This window comes from Melanerpes formicivorus, unplaced genomic scaffold (assembly GCF_026170545.1).
Source record: "Melanerpes formicivorus ecotype bairdi unplaced genomic scaffold, bMelFor1.0.p_v2 SCAF_234, whole genome shotgun sequence".
In the NCBI taxonomy this organism is placed as follows: Eukaryota; Metazoa; Chordata; class Aves; order Piciformes; family Picidae; genus Melanerpes; species Melanerpes formicivorus.
This window is the reverse complement of record NW_027142586.1, coordinates 224,079-248,689: the sequence shown is the minus strand read 5'-3', so window position 1 is coordinate 248,689 and position 24,611 is coordinate 224,079. Positions and strand designations below refer to the sequence as shown.

The 24,611-nt window shown below is 54.1% G+C and overlaps 1 protein-coding gene across 1 annotated transcript in view; it reads left to right on the top strand.

Moving 5' to 3' along the window:
* The first annotated feature begins 441 nt into the window (after nt 1-441).
* Nucleotides 442-24,611, top strand: part of LOC137458238 (E3 ubiquitin-protein ligase rnf213-alpha-like) — a 79,028-nt gene continuing 54,858 nt past the window's right edge. The window contains exons 1-25 of the mRNA XM_068169875.1: nt 442-550; nt 3,585-3,727; nt 3,937-4,000; nt 4,375-4,411; nt 4,681-4,737; nt 4,815-4,991; nt 5,323-5,552; nt 6,577-6,839; nt 7,728-7,933; nt 9,050-9,226; nt 9,922-10,120; nt 10,382-10,446; nt 10,697-10,886; nt 12,299-12,421; nt 12,509-12,607; nt 12,754-12,882; nt 13,045-13,243; nt 13,830-14,033; nt 14,614-14,745; nt 14,908-15,482; nt 16,039-16,204; nt 16,356-16,573; nt 18,217-18,354; nt 18,633-18,812; nt 22,547-24,017. Coding sequence (XP_068025976.1) covers nt 3,964-4,000; nt 4,375-4,411; nt 4,681-4,737; nt 4,815-4,991; nt 5,323-5,552; nt 6,577-6,839; nt 7,728-7,933; nt 9,050-9,226; nt 9,922-10,120; nt 10,382-10,446; nt 10,697-10,886; nt 12,299-12,421; nt 12,509-12,607; nt 12,754-12,882; nt 13,045-13,243; nt 13,830-14,033; nt 14,614-14,745; nt 14,908-15,482; nt 16,039-16,204; nt 16,356-16,573; nt 18,217-18,354; nt 18,633-18,812; nt 22,547-24,017 — 5,272 coding nt within the window. The 5' untranslated portion in view covers nt 442-550; nt 3,585-3,727; nt 3,937-3,963. The remainder of the gene's footprint in view (nt 551-3,584; nt 3,728-3,936; nt 4,001-4,374; nt 4,412-4,680; nt 4,738-4,814; nt 4,992-5,322; nt 5,553-6,576; nt 6,840-7,727; nt 7,934-9,049; nt 9,227-9,921; nt 10,121-10,381; nt 10,447-10,696; nt 10,887-12,298; nt 12,422-12,508; nt 12,608-12,753; nt 12,883-13,044; nt 13,244-13,829; nt 14,034-14,613; nt 14,746-14,907; nt 15,483-16,038; nt 16,205-16,355; nt 16,574-18,216; nt 18,355-18,632; nt 18,813-22,546; nt 24,018-24,611) is intronic.

The window sequence follows — 24,611 nt, the reverse complement described above, 5'->3', positions numbered from 1 at the left end:
CTGAAAACTCCCTCAGGGGAATTTCAGAGCCCCAAAGTTCCCTGAACTGGTCTTTGAGTCCAAAATGCCCCCAAATTGGCAGTTTTGAGCCCAAAGTGTTCCTGAGTTGCTGCTTTTGAGCCCAAATGTCCCCAGTGCCATCCCAGTGCTCCCATTAAGACTCACTGCTCTTTCCAGCACTCCCAGCTCCCTGCCCCCACTACCCCCTCCCCCCTACACTCCCACCCCCCCCCACCCCGAGCTGCCAGACCTCTTCTTGGCTCCCTTCAGCACTCCCAGTGCCACCCCAGTGCTCCCAGTCCCTTTCTTGGGTGATGCCCAGACTTTGCCCCCCCCTCCCCCATCACTTTCACTTTCCTTTTCCAATCGTTCTTCTGAGAAATGCTCGAAAAAGGGGAAGGAAGTGGCGGGGGGCGGGGGGAAGGGAGGGGACTGAGCAAACTGGTCCCTGAGTGCAGCTGAACTGGTCCCTGGCTGAGCTGAACTGGAGCTGGACTGGGAAGAGGCAGTGGGGACAGCCCGAGGTCCATCCCCAGCTGGAGGCCCTGAGGTGAGTGGCACCAGGGGACAAAGTGGGACTGAACTGGGGTGGAGGGGGATTGAGCTGGGCTAACTGGGACTGAACTGGGGTGGAGGGGGATTGAGCTGGGCTAACTGGGACTGAACTGGGATGGAGGGGGATTGAGCTGGGCTAACTGGGACTGAACTGGGATGGAGGGGGATTGAGCTGGGCTAACTGGGACTGAACTGGGGTGGAGGGGGATTGAGCTGGGCTAACTGGGACTGAACTGGGATGGAGGGGGATTGAGCTGGGCTAAAGGAGGTTGTACTGGGTGTGAGGGTGCCTTAACCAGTCCAAACAGGACTGAACTGGCTTTGAGTCTCTGCTTGGGATCTCTAAGCACAAATCATCCACACATTGTGGGTTTTGTGTACAAAATGTCCCTAAACTGAGGTTTCTGTCCCCAAAAGTCCCTAAAGAGGAATTTCAGAGTCCCAAAGGTTCCTGAATGTAGGGGGGGGGGGGGGGGGGGGGGGAGGTTGCCATGAAGTTCCCTTAATTGGTGGTTTTGAGCCTAAAATGTCCCTAAACTGCTGGTATTCAGCCCAAAAATGTTCCTAAATTGGTGGTTTTAAGCCCCAGCCTCCCCATTAACCCCAGTGCCCCCCCAGTGCTCCCAGGCTGTTATCTGGGCCATGCCTGGACATTGTCCCCTCCCCCTCCCCCCATCCCTTTGACTTTCACTTTCCAATCACTTTTCCCAGAAGTGTTCAACAGGGTAAGGGGGGGGGGGGGGAGGGGGGAGGGGACAAACTGGTCCCTGAGTGCAGCTGAACTGGTCCCACAAAATGGAGCAGAAAATGTCCCCAGATTGCTGGGTATGAGCCCAAGATTTTCCTAATCCTTTTTTTTTTAGCCCCAAATGTCTCTGACTTTGTTATTTTGAGCCCCAACTGTACCTCAAGAAGGGTTTTTTTTAGCCAAAAATATCCCAAAGTCTCCTTAATTTGTATTTTTGAGCCCCAAAATGTTCCTGAATCACAGAATCATAGAATGCTGTGTGCCAGGAGGGAGCTCCAAAGGTCACCCAGTCCAAGCCCTGCAGGCAGCAGGGACATCCTCAGCTGGAGCAGGCTGCCCAGGGCCCTGTGCAGCCTCCCCTTGGATATTCCCAGGGGTGGCCCCAAGCCCCTCCCTGGGCAGCCTGTTGCAGTGTTCCAGCAGCCTCCTGCTGCAGAACTTGTTCCTCACATCCAATCTCAATCTGCTCTGGTTTGAAGCCATTGCCCCAGGTCCTGTCCCTGCAGGCCTTTGGGAGCAGTCCCTCTGCAGCCTCCCTGTAGCCGCTTCAGGTGCTGGAAGGTCACTGCCAGGTGTCCCTGGAGGCTTCTCCTCTCCAGGATGAGCACCCCCAGCTCCCCCAGCCTGTCCTCATAGCAGAGCTGCTCCAACCCCCTGAGCATTTTTGTGGCCTCCTCTGGACCCTCTCCACCAGGTCCATATCCCTCCTGTGTTGAGGTCTCCAGAGCTGGACACAGTGCTCCAGGTGAGGTCTCACCAGAGACCTCAGAGACACCAAGTGTCAGAATCACCTCTCTGGCTCTCTGGCAATGCTGCTTTGGATGCAGCCCAGGCTGCCCTTTGCCTTCTGCGCTGCAGTCTCACACTGCCTGCTCCTGTCCAGTTTCTCCCTCACCAGCACCCCCAAGTCCTTCTCCTCAGGGCTGCTTTCCATCACCTCCTCCCCCAGCCTGTACTGACAGTGAGGATTGTTCCAGCCCCGGTGCAGGACCTGCACTTGTTCTTGTTGAACCTCAGGAGGTTCACCTGGGCACCACCTCTCCAGCTTGCCCAGGTCCCTCTGGATGCCCTCCTGTCCCTCTGGCACATGGACAGCACCACTGAGCTTGGTGCCACCTGCACACTGCTGCTGGTGCCTCGATCCCACTGCCTATAGCACTGATGAAGCTATCAAGCAGCACAGGTCCCAGCATGGACCCCTGAGGGGCAGCCTTGGCACTGCTCTCCAGCTGCACTTCAAGCCCTTGAGCAGCACCCTCTGGATGCAACCACCCAGCCCATCCCTTATCCACTGAACATCCACCCAGCAAATCCACAGCTCTGCAACTTGGCCAGCAGGATGGTTTGAGCCCAGGATGTCCCCAGATTGGTGCTTTGAGCCCCAAAATGCTCCTGGGGGAGCCAGGGAGCCTCCCCCAGTGCAACCACTGGGGCAGCACTGGGCTGGCACTGGGAGCACTGGGTGGACCTAGAGAGTCCTCGTGGGAGCAATGCTGGGGGTACTGGGAGTGGCAAGAGAGTGGAACTGGGAGCATTAGACTGGGAGCACTGGGAAGATGCAGAAAGCAGCACTGGGAGCACTGGGGCAATACTGGGAGGACTGGGACAACCCAGAGTCATACTGGGAGAACCCAGAGTCATACTGGGAGCACTGGGTAGGTCCTTGTAGTGCTACTGAGAGCACTGGGATGGCACTGGTGGTACTGGGTGGAAGAATAGCTACTGGGAGCACTGGAGTATTACTGGGAGGAGCCAAAGAGTGGCACTGGAAGTACTGGAGTGGCACTGGGAATACCCAGAGAGTCATACTGGGAGCACTGGGGTGGCACTAGGAGTATTGGGAGGACCTAGACAGTCATACTGGAATCACTGAGGCCATGCTGGGAGCAAGAGGTGGAGACTGAGGATGATACTGGGGGCACTGGAGTGGCACTGGGAGCACTGGACAGACAAAGAGAGTGGCATTTGGAACACTGGGCAGTAGTGGGAGCACTGGGAGGACCATGAGAGTCATACTGGGAGCACTGGGGCCATACTGGGAATACTGGAGTAACCAGGGAGTGGAACAGCAGTGGACTGGCACTGGGAGAACTGGGAGCACTGGGGCTGTACTGGGAGCTCCTCCTCCTCCCCCTGGCCACATCAAAGCCCTTTGGAGGTGGCTCCAAAGGGTCTCCAGAAGCTCTGAGGTGGCTCCAGATGTTCTCTAGAAGCTCTGGGGTGGCTCCAAAGGTTCTCCAGAGGATCTGGTGATTCCTGGTCCTTCTGTTCTCCTTCTCAGCCTCCTGCTGTTCCCCCACAAGCTCAGGTCCAGCTCCATGAGAGCCCCTGGGCTGCACCCCGGTGACTGACAGTGAGCTGGACACTGGTGTCCACCCAGCAGGACCTTTGGCCACCTGGGAGCAGAAGCCTCAGAGGACTTTGGTGAGTACACCACTGCTTGAGGTTCATGGCCCAAGCTCTTGGAGGCCAAGGGTTGAGGTTTCCATGGCAGGTGAATGTTGTTGGGCTGGAGTCTGAAGCTCTCTGTTCTATGGGTGGTAAGGGGCAGAAGAAGAACTTTGCCCACCCCTTTGTCTCCTTGGTCCTCTCACCTTCTGACCTTCATCTCTTGCCACCTTCCCTTTCTCCAGGAGAAGGCCCAAGGTCACTTCTGGAGGATGGAGATGACCAGCCAGGAGAACCTCACCCATGCAGGTACCTGTGAGGGCTTTTCCTTGGTCTCCTCTGCCCATGAGTCCTGTTGAGTGACCGGAGCTGGTTGGGTGGTGGAAGCTCTTGGTGAGACCATACTCAGAAGCCTCCTGCGCTTCCCCTGGGACCTGCCCAGGGAGAAGAAGACACAACAGACCCTGCCACCAGCTGGCCTGGCCTCCCCATCCCTGTCCCCAGAGCACTGCTGGAGCTTGGGAGGACACTGTAGGCCTCAGTCTTGGTGGGGGTTGAGGTTCTTCTCCCAAGAAGACCATGGCCAAGCTGCGAGGAACCTCCCTCCTCATGGTGACCTCCATTTCTACCTTGGTTTGCCACCTTCTCTGGAGCACTGACCCAAACTTTCTCCTTGCTTGCAGATGACCATGGCAGAGGAGGCCCAGGACCTTCCACCAGGTTGGTTGCATGGTGGGAGGTCATCTCTGGAGGCTTTTGGGGCTGGACCTGGAGGGCTGGAGCTCCAGCAGCTCCCTGGGGGAAGTGGCTGTGGTGGGAGGAGAATCACCTTGGACGTCATTAGGTCTCTTCTTCCCCCACCTCCCACCCTTGGCTGGTGCTGAGACCTCCAGGAGGTCCTTCCCCATCTTCTCTCCACCGCTGATTGGTGGCTGCTGGCTCTGAGGTCTTCTCCAAACACCTCAGAGCAACCAAGAGGTCTTCCACAGGGTGCCAAGTGACACACAGCTGGTGGCAACCGCGGCCAGGACTCCCCTGGAATGGCTGTGAGTGGGGGGGCAGCTGCTGGTGGGGTTGGTGGCAGAAGGACACAATGGGGACTCACCACCTCTTCTTCCAACAGCTGCCAGTCCAACCCCTACGTCTTTGGTGGACGTCACCCAGCCCAAGCCACCATGACCCTGGAGTTTGTGGCTGTCCTCTCAAAAGCTCCCAGCCTGAAGGCAGGCTGCGAGATCTGTGTTGTCGTCTACAAGGGACCTGGGTCCTGCCAGGAGATTGCCAAGATGAAGGAGAAAAGGTAACCCCAACCCTGGTGGGATGTTGCTGTTGGGGCTCTCCTTGGGGATCTTCAGCTTTGGGCTGAGGAACCTCTATTGGAGGTCCTCCTAGAGGTGAACCTCCAAAGGGAGATGTCCTGGAGGAGTTGGAGAGCATGGTGGTGGCTCTTCCAAGTGATGAGCCAAGGGGGGTGGTTTTGTTAGTCCCTCTGGTTGTTTGGCATAGCTGGAGATCATCTCCATGAGGTTTTGAGGGCCAGCAATGTCTTGTTGGATGAAGCACACCTTGAGACTTGGACTGAAGGTTGACTTTGGGGGTCAGCCTCAACAAAGCTTCTTCTTTCCTTCCAGAGACAAAGTGATGCTGGGCAGCACCACGATCCCCTTGGCCGAGCTGCAAGGACCTCCCATCCTCTACAGATATGCCATCGTCAACCTCAGGGACCTCCACGGCCAGGAGAGAAGCTGCCAACTGGAGGAACTTTCTGGAGACAACCTGAACCCTCAGGAGAACCTCAAAGGCAGGAGAGGTCCTTTCTATCGTGTCATGGCAGTACCCCCAGAGGAGATCAAAGCAGATGGTAAGGCCTGGTGGTGACCTCAACACTGTGACCAGGGCTGGTGGTGATCACCCACTGGTAGGGTTGGAAGGGACCTCTGGAGACCATCTGCTCCAGCTCTACCTGCTCCAGCAGGGTCACCCAGACCTCAGGGTCTCAGGTGGGTTTGGAAGCTGTCCACAGAAGGAGACCCCAGAACCTCTCTGGGCTCCTCAAACTCTAGAAGTGGAACCTCCTGGGTTCCATTTTCTGCCCATTGCTCCTTCTCCCGGCCCTGGCCATCACTGGCTACATCCTCTTGGACCTTCAGATGTTGCTGAGCATTGAGAAGGTCCTTCTCAGGCTGCTCTTCTCCAGCCTCAGCCCCACCAGGGATGCTCCAATCCCCTCATCGCCTTCAGGGACCCTCCCCAGCAGCTCCTTGTCCCTCTTGAATTGAGGAGCCCAGAACTGGTCCCAGGTCTCCAACTGTGTTCTCACCAGGGCAGAGCAGAGGGGCAGGAGAACCTCCTTGGCCCTGACCTGTTGGCCACACTCTTCTTCATGCCCCCCAGGAGACCATTGGCCTTCTTGGCCATGAGGACACCTTGCTGGCTCATGGTCAGCTTGGTGTCCACCAGCTGCTTCACCATGGAGCTGCTTCCCTGCAGGTCAACTCCAAACCTCTACCAGTCCATGGGGTGGTTCCTCTCCATGTGCAGGACCCTCCACTTATCCTGCTTGAACCTCTTGAGGTTCCTCTCCACCCAACCCTCCAGCCTGCCCAAGGTCTCTGAGATGAGGTCATAGAGGAGGAAAGTCTCCAGGTCTTGCTGAAGAGCAGTAGGACCTTCTGGTGGACCAACCACTCCTCCCAGTTTGATGTCATCAACAAACTGGCCCAGAGTCCACTCAGCCCATCTTCCAGGTCACTGATGAAGATGTTGGACCAGAGTGGACCATCACTGCTGGTGGGAGGCTGATCCATGTTCAACCCTGGTTTATTCTGAGGTTCTCCAGTGGTGGTGTCTCCACTTTGTCCCTAAATTCCCTTTTTTGGCCCCAGGAACCTGGACCTTCTTTGAGCACATTGAGTGCAGCTTTGCCAGCAGCAGCTTCCCCTTGTTTGGGACCTTGCTGCCTTCTAAGGTCTCAAGTTACAAGGCCCTGATGGAGCATCTGGAGCGTGAGTTCTTGGCTCGCCGCATCTCCTGGAGCTCCCTTGAGGAGATGGAGAGGAGACTTGAGGGCTTCAGGGCCAGCACCAGGATCTGTCTCTGGGACATGGACAGAGGAGAAAAAACTGAGTTCAACCACAGCATGGAGGAGGTGAGAAGCCACCAAAACCTTTGGAGAGGTGCCTAGGGGAGGTCCTGCACTCCAGGAAGGACATTGAGATGGTGGAGGGTGTCCAAAGAAGGGTGAGGAGGAGGAGGAGGCAGAGGAGGAAATGGTGGTTCTAGAGAAATTCTGCGGAGCAGCTCAGGGACCTGGGCTTCTCTGGGCTGGAGAAAAGGTGACCTTCTGGCTTTCCACCTCTCCTAGAAAGGAGGCTGGAGCTAGGTGGGGGTCAAAGCCTTCTCCCAAGTGATGGGACAAGAGGAAATGTCCTCAGATTGCCTCAGGAGAGGTTTAGGTTACACATGATGAGAAATGTTCTCACCCAAAAGGTTGTGCAGGCTGCCCAAGGCAGCAGTGGAAACCTCTCCTGGAGGGGTTTCAAAGCTGTGGAGACGTGGTGCTGAGGGACCTGGTTTCATAGATTCACAGAATGGGCTGGGTTAGAAGGGACCTTGAAGATCATCCAGTTCCAACTCTCAGGGACACCACCTGCAGGACCAGGTTGTTATCAGCTGACCCCTCCAAGTTCTCCTCCAGACTGCTCTCAAGTGACTGGCCTAGCGTTGCTGGGGTCTTGGTGGTCACCTGGCAGTGCTGGGTCAACTCTTGGCCTCAATGACCTCAAAGACCTTCTCCCATCAAAAGCATTCCATGGTTTTGGGGATGACTTGGACATTGAAGAGATGAAGCCATGTAGGACCTTGCTGGATGGCCGCAAGGCACCAGGACTCAACAGCTTCTCCCACCAGGCTGGCTGGATGAGTCCAAACTCAGCTGTTGGTTTGGAGGTTGATCTTGATGGTCAAGCTCAAGCCAACAAGCTCCTTCTTGGCCAACCTGGTGAAATGTCCTCTCCTTCTCCTCCTTCTCCTCTAGGTGAAGAACAGTATCGGGAACTTCCTACAAGGGTTCATCAGGTGTCCCAAGTGGAAGGAGCAAGAACTTCTCAAGATCCTGTTTGCCTTCCACATCTCCATTGGCTTTGAGATTAGCCTCTCACCAGCCTCCATCACTGAGGTTGAAGATGACCTCCAGGACCTCAGCTTTACTGAGGACAAATATAAGGAACTGAGAGAAAAAAGGTAACTTAGAGCTGGTGTGGAATGGATTGTGCTGGAGAAGTCCTCCAAAGCCATCCAGTCCAACCACTGACCCAGCACTCCCTGGTCAAACTATGGCACTCAGCACCATATCACCATGGGTTTGAAAGCTTTCTGGGGATGGGGACTCCATCACTGCCCTGGGCAGCCTGGGCCTGGCCTTGCCAACCCTTTGGGTGAGGACATTTCTCCTGATGTCCAACCTAAACCTCTGCTGAGGCTACTTGAGGCCATTTCCTGTTGTCCCATCATATGGGAGAAGACTTTGACTCCCCAGCTCCAGCCTCCTTTCTAGGAGAGGTAGAAAGCCAGAAGGTCTCCCCCCAGCCACCTTTTCTCCAGCCCAAACAACCCCAGGTCTCTCAGCTTCTCCTCAGAAGTTCTCTAGAACTTTCATAGATTCACAGAATGGTTTGGGTTGGAAAGGACCTTAAAGACCATCCAGTGCCAAGCCCCTGCCATGGTCATGGACACCTCCCACCAGATCAGGTTGCTGAAGGCCTCATCCAACCAGGCCCAAAACTGAACCCAGTACTCAAGGTGTGGCCTCACCAATGCCCAGTACAGGTGGACAGTTCTGGCCCTCTGACCACACTGTGGCTGGTGCAAGCCAAGATGTTGGTGGCCACCTTGGCCACCAGGTCCTTCATGCCAGATACTTTCCAGCCAGTCTGCCCCATGCATGGGGAGCTGGTGTGACCCAAGTGCAAGACCCAGCACTTGATCTTGGTGACCCTCATCCCGCTGGCCTCCACCTTCTCTCCTGGAGCAACAGCACCATTAGAGGTCCAGGCCTCAGCTTGGTTGTCCCCACACAGCACTTTGGGTGCTATGTGCTGTCCCAAGGGTCCTCCAAGCTTCCTAACTCCAAGGTGGTGGTTTCCAACCTGGTGACTCCATCTTGAGTTTTCTGGGCACCTCCAAGAACATCCAACACCTCTGATACTGGCTGGCCCATGGAGGAGTCTATCCAAGCTCTTTCCAGGCAGGATGAACCCTGCTGTGAACTCTTGGAGAAGACTCCATCCCATCTTGGGACATGTGTCCCACCAGCATCCCAGAGGTTGGTTGGACTTCTCTGCACCTTTCTTTTTTCAGCAAGTACTTTCCAGCTCTGAGGAAGATGTGTCACAGCACCACTCAGGGCACCTTGTGGATCTGGTTGGTCCCACTGCTCTATGCCATGAAGGAGGAGACAAGAGAGGACCCCCTTCCCCTAAGAGACCTTCCACAACAAGTCTTCATCTACCTCAGGCAAGACAAAGAGAAGCAAAGGTGGGTCTGAAAGCCTGGAGTAGGATCAGGGTCATCAACTCTTCATTCTTCTTCTTGGTGGCTTCCCAAGCCCCTTCTCCTTGGCATGTCCCCTGCCCTAGGGGTTGGACAAGATGGTCTTTGAAGGCTACTTTCCAAGCAATCTAACTCAACCCAGCCCAATCCAATGCAGCCAACCCCAACGCAACTCAACTCAATTCAACCCAACTCAACTCCAGCCAAGCCAAACCCGGCACAACCTAACCCCAACCCCAACTCAACTCAACTGAAGCCAACTCAACCCAAACCCAACCCAACTCAACCCAACTCAGCCCAACCCAATCCAATCCATTCTGTGATCTTCCACTAGGTCATATCAAAGCCCTGTCCAGCCTGCCCACCACAAACAATGGGGAAGGTGTCCCTGTCCATGGCAGGGGTCTGGACGAGATGATCTTTGAAGGTTTCTCCCAAGTAAACTCAACCTAACTCAACCTATCCCAACCTAATTCTCCTCAACCCAACCCATTCTGTGATCTTCTGCTACATCATATTCCTCAAAGCCTTGTCCAACCTGACCTCCTCCTTCCAGCCCTCAGCCACCCTGTCTGTAGGTCACCACTGTGTCTGTCACTTGTGTTGCTATCTCAAACACCACCAACATATCCCTCTTTGTCCTCCAAAGTCTACCTGATGTTCTTGACCTGTTCTCCTAGAAAAATCCAGAAGATGATAGTTGCTCACAAGACCTTGATTGAAAGATGCCCTCCACTGGCTGAGAAGGTGCTGCTGATGGTCAAGATGAAGAATCTTTCCAAGGGTGCTTTGCCTGGCACTCTCCTTCCACTCAAACTCCTCCTGGAGACCTTGCACACACACATCATAGACAGCAAAGCAAACTCCTTGCAAGTGCCTGTAAGAACAGCTGGTTGGTGGAAGGTCTTCTGCTCTGCGGGGTGTGGTGGGGCTATTTAACCATGCATCAAGACAAGGATTTGGTTCCTTCAGAGATGTTCAGCAGGGCTGAAGGATGTCATGGTAGAAACCTGGGGTCAGAGCTGAATGCTGGGACCAAACAAGTGGACATCTCTTGAATGTGCCAGAAGATTACAAGCATGGAAGCTCCTCAGCTGTAGGAGCAGAAGGTTCTCACCATCTTTCTCTCCTCTTTTGCAGGAGGAGCATTTGAACCTGGCTTTGGAGAACATTGTCTCCAGGATGGACACCTGGCTGAAGAGCTTGTGAGTTGGAGCTTCTTGAGAGGAGACAGCTCCATGAAGGGTCTGGGAAGGGGTGGGTGGAGCAGGAAAAAGGTGGCTGCCCTGGTTTGCCTCTTGGGATGTCTTTAACCCCACCATGGCTGGAGAGCATGGAGAGCCACAAGGTCCTGCAGACTTGCCCACATCTCCCAGCTGCAGACAGCAGCTGTGGTCAGGTGGCAACTGTAAAAGGAACCACAAGAAGTTGATGAATCCTTCTTTGTGTCCACAGGTGCCCATCAAGGTCTCCAAAGCCACCACTGAGTCCCACGATGGAGGATGAGATCTTGCACTGTCTGAACTTGATCCATGTCTTGCTGATACGATTCTTGAAGGACCAGAGGCCCTTCAACACCATCAAGACCATGCTGAAGATGCTTGAGCTATTTAATGGCCAAGAGGACATCCTGCCAGCCAGTAAGGTGAGAATGAGCTTGGTGGCTTCTGTCATCTCCTGCTTGTAGCTGAGGAGAGCCAAGAGCTTCTGGGTCACTCTTGTCCCATAAGGTCCTGCTGGGAAAGCTTTAGGAAGGGTGGTCAGAGGAGTGGACATGAGGTGGCCTGAGAAGTGGCTGAAGGACAGAGCTGAGAGGGTTGTGACCAGTGGGACAGGATCTAGCTGGAGGCCTGGAGCTTGTGATGATCCCTAGGGGTCAGGACTGGGGCCAGACCTGGTCGACATCTTCAGCAACAACCCTGAGGAAGGGACAGGGTGGAGCCTTGGCCAGTTTGCTGCTGATCCACAACTGGGAGGAGTGGTTGGTCCACCAGAAGGTCCTACTGCTCTTCAGCAAGACCTGGAGACTTTCCTCCTCTATGACCTCATCTCAGAGACCTTGGGCAGGCTGGAGGGTTGGGTGGAGAGGAACCTCAAGAGGTTCAAGCAGGATAAGTGAAGGGTCCTGCACACGGAGAGGAACCACCGCATGGACTGGTAGAGGTTTGGAGTTGACCTGCAGGGAAGCAGCTCCATGGAGAAGCAGCTGGTGGACACCAAGCTGACCATGAGCCAGCAAGGTGTCCTCATGGCCAAGAAGGCCAATGGTCTCCTGGGGGGCATGAAGAAGAGTGTGGCCAACAGGTCAGGGCCAAGGAGATTCTCCTACCCCTCTGCTCTGCCCTGGTGAGAACACAGCTGGAGACCTGGGACCAGTTCTGGGCTCCTCAGTTCAAGAGGGACAAGGAGCTGCTGGGGAGGGTCCCTGAAGGTGATGAGGGGATTGGAGCATCCCTGGTGGGGCTGAGGCTGGAGAAGAGCAGCCTGAGAAGGACCTTCTCGATGCTCAGCAACATCTGAAGGTCCAAGAGGATGTAGCCAGTAATGGCCAGGGCCAGGAGAAGGAGCAATGGGCAGAAAATGGAACCCAGGAGGTTCCACTTCTAGAGTTTGAGGAGCCCAGAGAGGTTCTGGGGTCTCCTTCTGTGGACAGCTTCCAAACCCACCTGAGACCCTGAGGTCTGGGTGACCCTGCTGGAGCAGGTAGAGCTGGAGCAGATGGTCTCCAGAGGTCCCTTCCAACCCTACCAGTGGGTGATCACCACCAGCCCTGGTCACAGTGTTGAGGTCACCACCAGGCCTCTCCTGCCTTTGAGGTTCTCCTGAGGGTTCAGGTTGTCTCCAGAGAGTTCCATCAGGAGAAACTGGACTTTGAGGGGCCCACAAAGTTTGTGGGATCTCCTTCTCTGGAGAGCTTCCAAACTCACCAGGACATTGTGATCCTGGACAACCTGCTCTGGGTGACCCTTCTGGAGCAGGTGGTTTGGACTGGATGATCTCCAGAGGTCCCTTCCAACCCCACCAGTTGGGGACTGGGTGTTTCTGGTGTTTCTCCAGAAGTTCCAGGAGCAGAACAGAGGAGAAAGCTTCTCCCAGCTGTCCTGCGTCACCAAGCCATGGCTTGAGAAGTCCTTCCAGAAGATGCCCACGGAGAAGAAAGCCTTCCTGAACAACATTGATGTGAGTGAGGAGACCCAGAGTCCAACTCTAGCCACCAACCCTTGGTGTGCCTTAAGGTCAGCTCAGGGTTGGACTATTCCTCCACAGCAATGGCAGCAGCTGCTTGCACTGAAGATTCTCTCCACGGAGTGGACCAGGGATTGGAAGGTCTTTATCCTGAAGATGTTTGAGAGCTGGCTGCAGAAGGTGAGTCCTGGAGACCCTGCAGGTGGTGGGAGATGATGCTCCTGGTCTTTGCCGTGCTGGCTTTTGCCCCAGTCACCATTTTGGTAGTGGTGGTGGAACTCAAGGAAGTTGGTGAGGACCCAGAAAGCAGCTGCCGTTTGCTGTAGGTCCCTGAGAGGCACCTGGTAGAGTTCTACCAAGCTTTCCTGAAGGAGGAGGACCATCATGACACAGAGCTGGAGCAGTGCTTCACCAGCCACATCATCCAGTGGATCAGAGACCTTGACAAATCTGAGGTAGGAAACCCACCAACAACCCTTGGGCTGCTGGAGGCTTCGAGATCTCACTTAACCAACCTGTCCCAATAGGGGATGAGTTAGGAGAAGTGGGAAAGGTCTTCTTGAAGGAGCCAGGAGCCAACAAAGCCCCCAGAGGGGCCTCACTTCTCCTCTTTCCAGGAAGCCCTGCTCAAAACCTTCATCTCCACCTTCTTCAAGACCCAGAAACCAAAGGCAGTCTCAGTACTCTCTGTCCTGGTGGAGAAGATGTGCTGGGAGGTGAAGAAGCTGAGGAGTGTGGACAGCTTTGATGACACCACCGGCCCTGTCCTTGCAAATCTGCTCAGCATCAGGGTCTGTGACCTCATCTCTGCTGTCCGTGAGTGTCCTCTGGGTGCTCTTCTTGGAGAAGCTCTTGGTCTCGGCACAGGGACCTTCTGGGTTTTTGGGCACATGAGTTGAGAGGGGGAAAACAATTCTCTTCTTGGTCCAAAATGGTAGGAAAAGGAAGTTTCATTGCAGGGATGGAGAACATGTTGGTTTGGGTGGAGAACATCTTAGTTTCATTGCAAGGGTGGCGAACATCTTGGTTTCACCTCATGGTCTCCATGCTTTCTTTGGTGGTCTCGATGCCTTCTTTGGTGGTGCCCATGATGTTCCAGCTGCTCTTCATGGCTTCCTAGTTGGTCTCCATATTTTCCTAGGTGGTCTCCAAAATCTCCTGGCTGGTCCCTGTGCTTTCCTAGATGGTCCCCATGGTTTCTTACGTGGTCTCCTGTGTCCTAGGTCATTTCCCTGCTTTCCCAGGTGGTCTCCATGGTTTGTTTCAGGCAGGAGGAAATACCTGAGTTTCCCAAAGGAAATTTGGATGCTCTCCAAGATGCTACTTGGGATGGTTGAGCTAGAAAGCCACCACTCATCTGACACTCCTGGCTCTTATTCCCCAACCTTGGTCTGTTTTCCAGGCGAGTGGGAAGTGATGTGCAGAGTTCAGATCGGTGACGCCGCCAAGCTCCTCCTATCGCAGGTGTTCACACTCTCCAGCTTCGTGGGACACTCTCTTCTCCTGGGGGACCTTCCCTGCAGCATCCTCAGAGAAATCTTAAAGCAGAAGGAGTCCTTTAGGGACCTGGTGTGCACCTGTGTTAAGGACAGACCTTCCATCTCTGGTGGGTTTTCAGAGCTGGGTGGCTTTGTAGGGCAGGAGGGGCTCCAAATTCTGCTGTGAGGATGAACTTGAAGGACACGATGGGTGGTTTTGATGGTAAGTTCTCCAAGTTCTCCTCCAAGAAGCAACTTCAACAATATTTTTAGTGGGTTTGGGTGGATCTTCTCCAAATTTTCCTCCAAGCATGAACTTTATGGATATTTTTGGGTGGGTGTGAGGGCAAGTCCTTCAAACTCTGCTCCAAGAAGAAACCTCATGGATCTTTTTAGTGGTTTTTAGGGCAACTCATACAATCCTGGAATGGTCTGGGTTGGAAGGGACCTCCAGAGGGCATCTAGTCCAAGCCACTGCAGTAAGCAGGGATATCCTCCACTGGATCAGGTTGCTCCTCCAAACCCTGCTCCAGAAATGAACTTTATGGATCTTTTTGGTGGGTTTAGGACAAGTCCTCCAAGAATGACCTTTATGGATCTTTTGGGTGGCTTTTTGGGGACAGGTCCTCTAAAGTCTGCTCCAAGAATCAACTTTCTTCATTTTTTTCTTGGTTTCTTCTTCATTCCTTGGTCTTTCTCCTTCTCCAGATTCCTCTTTCTACAAATCAATGACCACAGTGCTGGAGGTCAGGCAACGAGAGTTTGAGCAGCTGGAGGAGCAGAAGCAGCAGAGATGTTCATTCCTCCGCCTGTGCCGTGGCATTGAAGACATCATCAAAGGTAGCAGTTGGGCTAATGGAGCTTCTTCTGTGCTTCTGGAGTGGGGAGATGTCTCCTGAAGCAAAGGCTTTCAGCATGGGTGGGACCCTCTTGACTTCAAGGTTTGTCTTTGCTGATGGCTCCATGCCATGGGTTCCTCCTTCTTGTTCCCACTTTGTTTAGTGGACAGAAGTGCTGTGGAGAAAAGCATCAGGGACAGCGAAAGTTTCGGGGAGCAGATGGCGGTGCAGAGGTTCTCCATCGATGGTAGGAGCGAGATGGGCTCCCATGTCCTCTCCAAGTTCAGCCAGATGATGCAAAAGCTTCCCATGGTGGAGAGGAGCCAATGCTTCCTCAGGCTGTGGAAGATGAGAGCAGAGCAAGGCAAAGCCACGAGCCCTGAAGACCAAGTCTTCTCTGTAGAAGATGTTCAGGAGAAGATCTATAAACCAGCCATCACCGACTTCCAGAGGACCTACATGGCCCTCAGAGACTTCTCCATCACCCTTGGGGAGGTGCAGAGCCAGTTCGAGAAGCTGCTGGGCATGAAGGATCAGCTCCTGGAGGAGTTTATGGTCATGGAGGAGAGTGAAGGGCAGAAGGGTGTAGAAGCTGCTTGGGTCACAGAGGCAGTGAAGAGGATTGAGAACTACTTGACCCTCTCCAAGGTGGTGACCACAGCCAAGGTGATCGATGCTCTGCGGCAGAAGCTTCAGCTGGAGGGAGACTTCCAGGTTCTCAGTGACCTGACGAGATATGTACGTAGGAGACATCTTGGGCTCTGGAGTGGCCCTCTTGGAATCATGGAATCACTAAGGTTGGAGAAGACCTACAAGGTCATCCAGTCCAACCATTGACCCACCACTGCTAGGTCACCACCTCAGCACCACATCTCCATGGCTTTTAGATGTCACCAGGGATGGAGACTCCACCATCTCCCTGGTCAGCCTGGGCCAGGCCTTGACAACCCTTTGGGTGAGGATATTTCTCCTCATGTCCAACCTAAACCTCCCCTGGAGCAACTGTAGGCCATTTCCTCTTGTCCAGTCACTTGGTTCCTTGAAGAGATCAATCCTCACCTGGCGCCAACCTCCAGGTCAGGTTGGACACATTCAAGGCCAGCTTGGAACCAATCCAGGTCACATTGGATGAAGCTCTGAGCAACCTGCTCTACTAGGAGATGTTCCTTCTGACTGCAGAGGGTTGGACTAGATGACCTTTGAAGGTCCCTTCCAATCCACCCCATGATCCCATGGTTCCATGGTTTTCTTCCCAACAGACCCAAGATTGACTTTTGTCTGTTTGGTTGTCCAGGAGGAGCAGGAATTCCAGAGGAAGCAACTCGACTACATGACTGAAGACCTCATGAGCGTTCAACAAAGCTTGAGTGGCATCCCCCAACGAGTCCTGGACTTCTTGGAGGAACTTCTGGAATGCATGAGGAAAGAGTTTATCTCCTGGATTAAAACCATCATAAAAGGTGGGCTGGAAGGATGGGAGGAAGCCATCAGAGAGAAGGATGACCACTTCATCCTTCTCCATCCCCACGCTCAACCCAAGGTCCCATCAAGCAGAGAAATTCCTCTACTTTTGTCTTATCTTTGTCCCTATTTCCTCGGTTTCTGCCCCAGACAAGTCGGAGATCCCAGCCTTTGTGGAGCTGGCCTCCATCTCAGCTGGGGAGAGTGACCTGGACATTGACCGCGTGAAGATCTTCCGTGAGGCCATGGCTGCTGCCGCCCCCATTGTCTACGACCTGAGTCCCACCGCTGGCTTCCAGCAGTTCATTGCAGCTGTGGCCTTCGTCACAGAAGCTGTCACCAAAGACCCCAAGCTTCCCAAGAAACTGGTGAGTCTCCATCTCCCATTTCCAAAAGTCACACAAACCTGAACTCCTGGCATGGTGGAGGTGGAAAGAAACCTCTGGGCATCATCCAGCCCAACCCACCTGCTCCAGCAGGGTGACCCAGACCTCAGGATGACATCCAGGTGGGTTTGGAAGCTCTTCAGAGAAGGAGAACCCCCACAACCTCTCTGGGCTCTGGACTCCTCAAAGTCCAGAAGTTTCTCCAGATGGAACCTCCTGGGTGCCAGTTGCCCTTTGATCTGGGAAGAGTCTGGCCCCATTCATGAACCTTCAGAAGCTGCTGAGCATTGAGGTCCCTCTCAGGCTGCTATTCTCCAGCCTCAGCTCCACCAGCACCCCAGAGATGCTCAAGTTCCCCTCATCACCTTCAGAGACCCTCCCCAGTAGATCCTTGTCCCTCTCAAACTGAGGATCCCAGAGCTGGTCCCCGTTCTCCAGCTGTGTCCTCACCAGGGCAGGGCACAGGGGCAGGGGAACCTCCTTGGACTTGCCCACACTCTTCTTCATGCCCCTCAGGATATGATTGGTCTTCACAGCCACTTTGCTATGCACCAGCACTCCCAGGTCCCTCTCCATGGAGCTGCTTTCTAGCAAGTCACTTCTACTGGTCCATGAGTTTGTTCCTCCCCAGGTGCAGGAGTAGGTGTAGGACCCTCCACTTGGCCCAGGGGAACTTCATGAGATTCCTCCAGCCTATGGCCAGATCTTGCTGAAGGGCAGCACAACCTTGTGGTGCATCACCCACTCCCCCCACCAGCTGTTCTTCCTCAGCAAACTGGCCAAGGGTCCTTCCTGTCCCTCCTTGCAGGTCATTGCCAAAGATGTCCTCCACTGCACACAGCAACAGCATCTGCTGTGAGGTGGAGCTGCTCAGGTCTAGGTGCCTGACACCACTGAGGAAGGTGTCCTCAGGACATCCAGGTGGTCATGGCAGATGTGACACAGGACTTGGGCAAAGGTTCTCTTTGAAGTGGAAGCTTGGTAGAACATCTCAAATGATCTTACACAACTTTGTGGCAACTGGATGAGATGCAGGGGGTGTCCAGGATAGGAGGAAATGGCTTCTAGAATCTACAGATCAGTTAAGGTTGGAAGGGACATCTGGAGGTCATCTCCTGCTTAAAATGAGTTCAAGTGGGGCAGGAAGCTCATGGTCCACCTGGGTTTTGAGCACCTCCAAGGATGGAAGACTCCAGAACCTGGTTCAGAACTGGACAGAACAGACTCTCTTGTGGTTGTGCTCCAGGAGGTCACTGGAGACCTTATGTCCAGCAAAACCAGAGCAGAGGTGAAGAGGTTCACCAGGAGACAATGCTCTGGGGTGTTAGCTAGGTCCAGCTGTGGGGCTGGGTCTCCTCAGGACCATAGCAACCCCACCTGCAGCACCCTTGGGTGAGGGAGTGGTGCTCAGTGTCTTCCCAGCTGGTCACTGGGTTTCCTTCAGATCCTTCTGCAGAAGGTTCTTGTGACAACCGTGAGCGGTTTTGGGGTCAAATCCTCCAAGCCCTGCTCCAAGAATGAACTTTATGGAGATTTTTGGTGACAAGTCAGATTTGGGGTGGGTGAATGGTGCTCAGCATCCTTCCAGCTGGTCACTGGGTTTCTCTTGGGTCCTCCTTCTGCAGAAAGACTCCTGTGACAACCGGGAGTGGATCCAGGCAGTCCATGAAGTCCATGGCTCTGTGGAACATTCCTCCATCTCTCAAGCCAGAAGCATCAATGGAAAGGGAGTGTTCACCATCTCAGCACCTCCAAAGTTCAAGGTAGATGTTCTCCAAGACCTTGTTTCTTGTCCACTTGGGGTTTCAATGCTACTAGGAGAAGAGATCTGTCTTGACATCAGCTCCTGATGAGCTTGGCAGGTGGCCAGGAGATCTCCAGTTGACTTTGCAGCTGGTGCCACCAACTTCCCGTTGTACTTGGGCCATCTTCAGCTGCAAATGGGCTTCTCCTTCCCCCAAAGGAAGCCACAGAGGTGTCCCAGCTCTAATCGACCCAGAGGGTCCATGTGCTGATGGTGGTTGTCTGCTCTCCTTTCCAGGCTGCGCTTGAGGACTGTGTCTCCTTGCAGCTGCGGGGTGGCAGTGAGGACTGCATGTCTCCAGCTGAGCACAGGCTGAGGATGTACAAATTGTCTCAGCTCACAGAGCTGCAGAACAAGCTCATGTTGATTGCTACCAAGGTCGAGGAGGGCAGAGCAGAGGCCAACCGGTTCCTGGAGGTAGAGCATGGTGCAGCACCAACATCCCCTGGGAGAACGGCGGCTGTTGGGCTTGGGATGGGATGGGATGGGATGGGATGGGATGGGATGGGATGGGATGGGATGGGATGGGATGGGATGGGATGGGATGGGATGGGATGGGATGGGATGGGATGGGATGGGATGATTTCCAGAAGGCTCATCCATGACCTGCAGCTTTGACCTTCCATGAGCAGAAGTGTTGCTCCTGGATTATGTCCACTTCCCAAGGAGTGGGATTTGCTTCCTTGGATATTATTCCTCAGCTGTGGTGCCCAGTGGCCCATCCAAGACCTTTGACCTCTATGAGGAATCATAGAATGGTTTGGGTTGGAGACAATCTTAAAGCTCATCCAGTCCAACCCCCCTGCAGTGAGCAGGGACATCTACAACCAGAGCATCCCCAATCAACCTGACCTGCCATGGTCCCAGGATGGGGCATCTCCCAGCATCCAGGACAACCTGGACCAGGGTCTCACCACCTCCCCATGAACTGTTTCCTCCTTGTGTCTGATCTCAGTGCCCCCTCTTCCCATTGTCCCTTGTCCTGTCCCTACACAACTTGGTTGAAGGTCATTCTCAGTCCTCTGCTTGGCCACTTCAAGCACTGAGAGGTCACCAGAAGGTCTCCCTGGAGCCTTCTCTTCTCCAACTGCCTCATCCTGGCCTCAGAGCAAAGGGGGTTCAATCTCTGATCATTTTTGTGTTTCTCCTCTGGACATGCTCGAGCTGGTCCATGTCTGTCTTAGAATCATGGAATGGTTTTGGTTGGAAGAGACCTTTCAGCTCATATTATCACAGTATCATAGCATCAGTCAGGATTGGAAGGGACCACAAGGATCATCTAGTTCCAACCCCCCTGCTGTGGGCAGGGACACCCCACACTAGATCAGCCTGGCCAGAGCCTCATCCAGCTTGGTCTTCTTAAACACCTCCAGGGACAGGGCCTCAACCACCTCCCTGGACAACCCATTCCAGGGCTTCACCACTCTCATGGGGAAGAGCTTCCTCATCACTTCCAGCCTGAATCTCCCCACCTCCAGCTTCATTCCATTCCCCCTAGTCCTATCACTGCCTGAGATCCTGAGCAGTCCCTCCCCAGCCTTCCTGTAGCCCCCTTCAGATCCTGGAAGGCCACAATGAGGTCACCTCAGAGCCTTCTCTTCTGCAGACTGAACAGCTCCAATTCCTTCAGTCTGTCCTCATAGGAGAGGTGCTCCAGCCCTCTGCTCATCCTCCTGGGCCTGCTCTGGACACCTTCCAGCACTTCCAGATCCCTCTTGTAATAGGGGCTCCAGAACTGGAGGCAGTACTCCAGGTGGGGTCTCCCCAGAGCTGAGTAGAGGGGGAGGATCGCCTCCCTTGCCCTGCTGGCCACACTTCTCTTGATGCAGCCCAGGCTCTGGTTGGCTTTCTGGGCTGCAAGTGCACATTGAGAGCTCCTGTTGAGCTTCTTCTCCCCCAGCACCCCCAAGGCTCTCTCCTCAGGGCTGCTTTCCAGCCAGTCCCTGCCCAGCCTGGATTTGTGCCTGGGATTGCCTCGACCCAGATGCAGGACCCTGCATTTGCTCTTATTGAACTTCATGAGGTTGGCCTGTGCCCACCTCTCCAGCCTGTCCAGGTCCCTCTGGATGGCATATCTTCCCTCCAGCATGTCTGCTGCACCACACAGCTTGGTGTCATCAGCAAACTTGCTGAGGGTGCACTCACCATCAAGACCAACTGTTGGCCCCCACTGCCAGGTCACCACCAAAACATGTCCCTCAGCACCAAAAGGATGGGATTCCACCACTGCCCTGGGCAGCCCAGGCCATGCGTGGACATACTTTAGGTGAGGACATTCTCCTCATGTCCATCCTAAACCTCCTCTGGAGCATCTTGAGGTTGTTTCCTCTTTTCCCATTGTTTAGGAGAAGACTTTGATCCCCACCTCTGCCCACCCTCCTTTCAGAGTGTTGTAAAACACTAGAAGGTCTCCTCTCAGCCTCCTTTCTTCCAGGCTAAACAACCCCAGGTCCTTCAGATGCTCCTCAGAAGTTCTCCAGACCCTTCCCCAGCTTCGTTTTCCATCTCTGGACCTGCTCCAGCCTCTCAATATCCTTCTTGGAGTGAGGAGTCCAAAACTGAACCCAAGACTCAAGGTGTGGCCTCACCAGTGCCCACTACAGGGGGACAGTTCCTGCCCTAATCTTGCTGGCCACACTATTGCTGATCCAAGCCAGGATGCTGGAGGCCACCATGGTTCATGTTCTTGTTCTGAGGACCCCAGAACTGGACACATTGCTCCAGCTGGGGCCTCATTTGAGCAGAGTCAAGTCTCATGGGCTTAAAGAATCACAGAATCAACCAGGTTGGAAGAGACCTCCAAGGTCATCAAGTCCAACCAATCACCCAACCCTAACTAATCAACAAGACCATGGCACCAAGTGCCTCATCCAGGCTTTTCCTAAACACCTCAGGGATGCTGACCCCATCCCCTCCCTGGGCAGCCCATCCCACATTCTGTGAAGAACTTCTTTCTAATTCCAAGCCTAAATTTCCCTCTTGTTCTGGTGCTGGTTGCCTGGGAGAAGAGACCAACCCCCACCTGTCTACAACCTCCCTTCAGGCAGTTGTAGACAGCAACTTCAGTCCATTCAGGTTCTTCTGGGGATCTTGTGCCTGGTCTTCTACACTCAGAGGGACTTCATTCCTCCAGTCCCAGCCACGCCTTGGCCTTCTCAACCTTATCCCTACCCTCAAAGATCTGCCAGCTCCATCCAGCTCCTTTACCTCTCAGGGCAGTGTCCCAGGAGGTTCCATCCATCTCCTAAAATCTGAGCTCCTGACTCTCCTCTTCTCTTGGCCAGTGACCCTCAAGATGGTGAGTTCCACCATGCCGTGAGCTCTGCAGCCTGGGGTGCACCAATCTTGACCTCCTTCATTAGTCCATCCATGTTGGTGAGCAACAGGTCCAGAAATGCTTCTCCTCCAGACCTTCACCTGGGTGAAGAAAGGATCCTGGACTCTCTCAAGGAGTCTTCTGCACTTCTTCCATCTTGCTGTGCTGCTTTTCCAGTAGACATTGGTGGCATTGAAGTCCTCTGGCAGGTTCAGAGCCTGTGAGCCTCAACACCAAGACAGGAGGCTTCATCCAGAGGTTCCTCTTGATCAGGCATCCTCCAGAAAGCACCAACCACAATGTTTCCTCTCTTGACCTGGCTGCTGAGGACTGGTGGCCTTCCAATCCAAACCCTTTTAGAGCGCTGTGTCCCAAGTCCTTGGGGCACTTCATGGATGTTTCCCAACCTACCACCAGCAGCTCCTGGTTCTTCTCCATGGGTCAAAACTCCAGCCCCTTGCCCTCCTCTGGTGAGGTTAAACCTCTCTTTAGGTCTGGGCAGCTTCTTGGCAAAGACCCTCTTAAAGGCAGATCCATCTTGCTATACAGCAAACAACTTCCCAAGGTTAGATCCAGCTTCTTGTCAACTTCTCAAAGGTAGATCAAATTTCTTCTCTAAGGCAGGTCCATGATTTCAGAAGCCTAGACCCTGAGTCTGTCACCAACCACACAGCTGGATGAAGCTCCATTTGCTTTGCCATCATCCCTCCCCAGCCTGTCCATGTCTCCTGTACTGAGGAGCCTGCACCTGCAGAGCTTTCTGGAGACAGTTTGACCTTGAGAAGATGCTGCAGGACATGATCCACCTCCCTCTTGTGTCTTTCGCTTGTGACAGATACTGGAAAAAGTCAAAACGATCGGGAAGTTGTACCTGGAGCTTCTCAGTGTTGGCAATGTCCTCTTCTGTGGCTGGAAGGCTGAGATCTACTGCAACCCTGAGCAGCATGTGAAGGTCTACACTGAGTTTGGCATTGCTGAAATCCTTGTGCAGAGCACCAAACCCCTCCTGGAGGAGCTGGACAGCCTCTCTAAAGCAATGGAGCACTGCTTGAGAGAGTGGAAGAAGTACCTGGAGACTCAGAGGGACAACTACTATCATCTCAATCTCTTCACTGCTCAACAGCTCTTCTATTTATGCAGCCAACTGGCCAGGTTCCAGAAAGGCATCGTGGAGCCTCAGGTCCTCATCATGCTCTCCTCCATCAAGCACGACATCAAAGCAGAAGATGTCAGACAAGCCCTGGAGGATGCCTTGATGACCCCTCTGGAGTCTGTGGAGACGTTGGCAGGAGAGGAGGAGTTGGTCACCTGGCATGATTACATCATCCGCTTCCCCCAGCTGATCAAGGGCTTGGCTGAGTCAGGCTACGATGAGGTGGTGGCCAAGGCAGCCTTGCAGAGCTGCTTGGGCAACTCACCCATCACACAGCAGATGCTGATGGAGTTTGCCTTCGAGCAAGGAGACAACCAGGAGCTGGTGGAAAAGCTCAGCACCTTGTACGAGGAGGCCAGAGAAGACTTCCTGCAGAAGAAGCGGAAGTTCAAGACAGAGCACAGTGGTGCTGGCCAGGTGTTCTTCAGCACCTTGGCCCAGGACGAGGTGGCTGCCTCCTTTGAGAGCCTGCCATCCATCTCTGATAAGGTCACCCTGCTCTGGGATGCCTACTGCAAAAAGTTCTCTGGCCTGGTGTCTGACAAATACATTGGGGTGGATGTTTTGGGGGAGACCTTGAAGCGGCTGGTGGCTCTGGAGAGCACCCATGTGGAGAGGAGCTTGCCTGTTGGCTTGGAAGAGGGGAAGCCTCTTCTCATCATGTGTAAGGAGGAGGAGATGTTACCCAGCATGTTGTCGGTCTACAGGCACACAGAGGCGGCTCCTCTCCCATCCTACGATGAGGTCCTGGTGTGCACTCCTGACACGGAGGAGGAGGAGGTGGAGCTGCTCCTCAGGAGAGCTCTTTCCCCAGGTTCTCAAGACCAGAAGATCTTCTGCTTGCTGGGAGCTGACAAGTTGGTCTACAAAGTCTCTGAACGACTCGAGTTCCACTTCTTCCGCCTGGTGCAATCCTCCAGCATCCCCAGCTACAGGTTCCTCATCTTCTGCAATGCCAAAGCCCACAGCTCCTATGTCAACACAGCCTTTGATGCCTACAAGGTGAACTTCCCATGCTACAACAAGCTGGAAATCCAAAGCTACCTGAAGATGCATCTCAAAGTGCCAAGTGGGACAGCCCCTGTTGCCCAAGCCTTTGAGGAACCTCATCAGCAGAACATCAAGTTTGTCTTCTCAGAGCGAGCAGGGATGGGTGAGTGTTTGGAGAGGAGTGTTCTGAGTAGGACCTCAGAGCAAGAAGGCAAGGTAGGACACCTTGGAGAGAGATGTCCGTGGTTTGGGTTGCATCCAAGTGTAGAATTACTAAATCCCAACCTGGTGGGTTGGAAGGGACCTCTGGAGATCATCCAGTCTAACCCAGCTCCAGCAGGGTCCAGGATCACATCCAGGTGGTTTTAGAATCTCTCCAGAGAAGGAGACCTCTGGGCTCATCAAAGCCCAGAAGTTTCTCCTTACAGAACCTCTTGGGTTCCAGTTTGTGCCAGTTGCCCTTTGTCCTGTCCCTGGCCACCACTGAGAAGAGTCTGGCCCCATTCATGAATGTTTAGATGTTGCTGGGCATTGAGAAGGTCCCTCTCAGGCTGCTCTTCTCCAGCCTCATCCCTACCAGCATCCCGAGAGATGCTCTAGTCCCCTCATCATCTTCAGAGACCTTCCCCAGCAGCTCCTTGTCCCTCTTGAACTGAGAAGCCCAGAACTGGTCCCAGGCCTCCAGCTGTGTCCTCACCAGGGCAGGGCAGAGGGGCAGAAGAACCTCCCTGGGCCTGACCTGCTGCCCACACTCTTC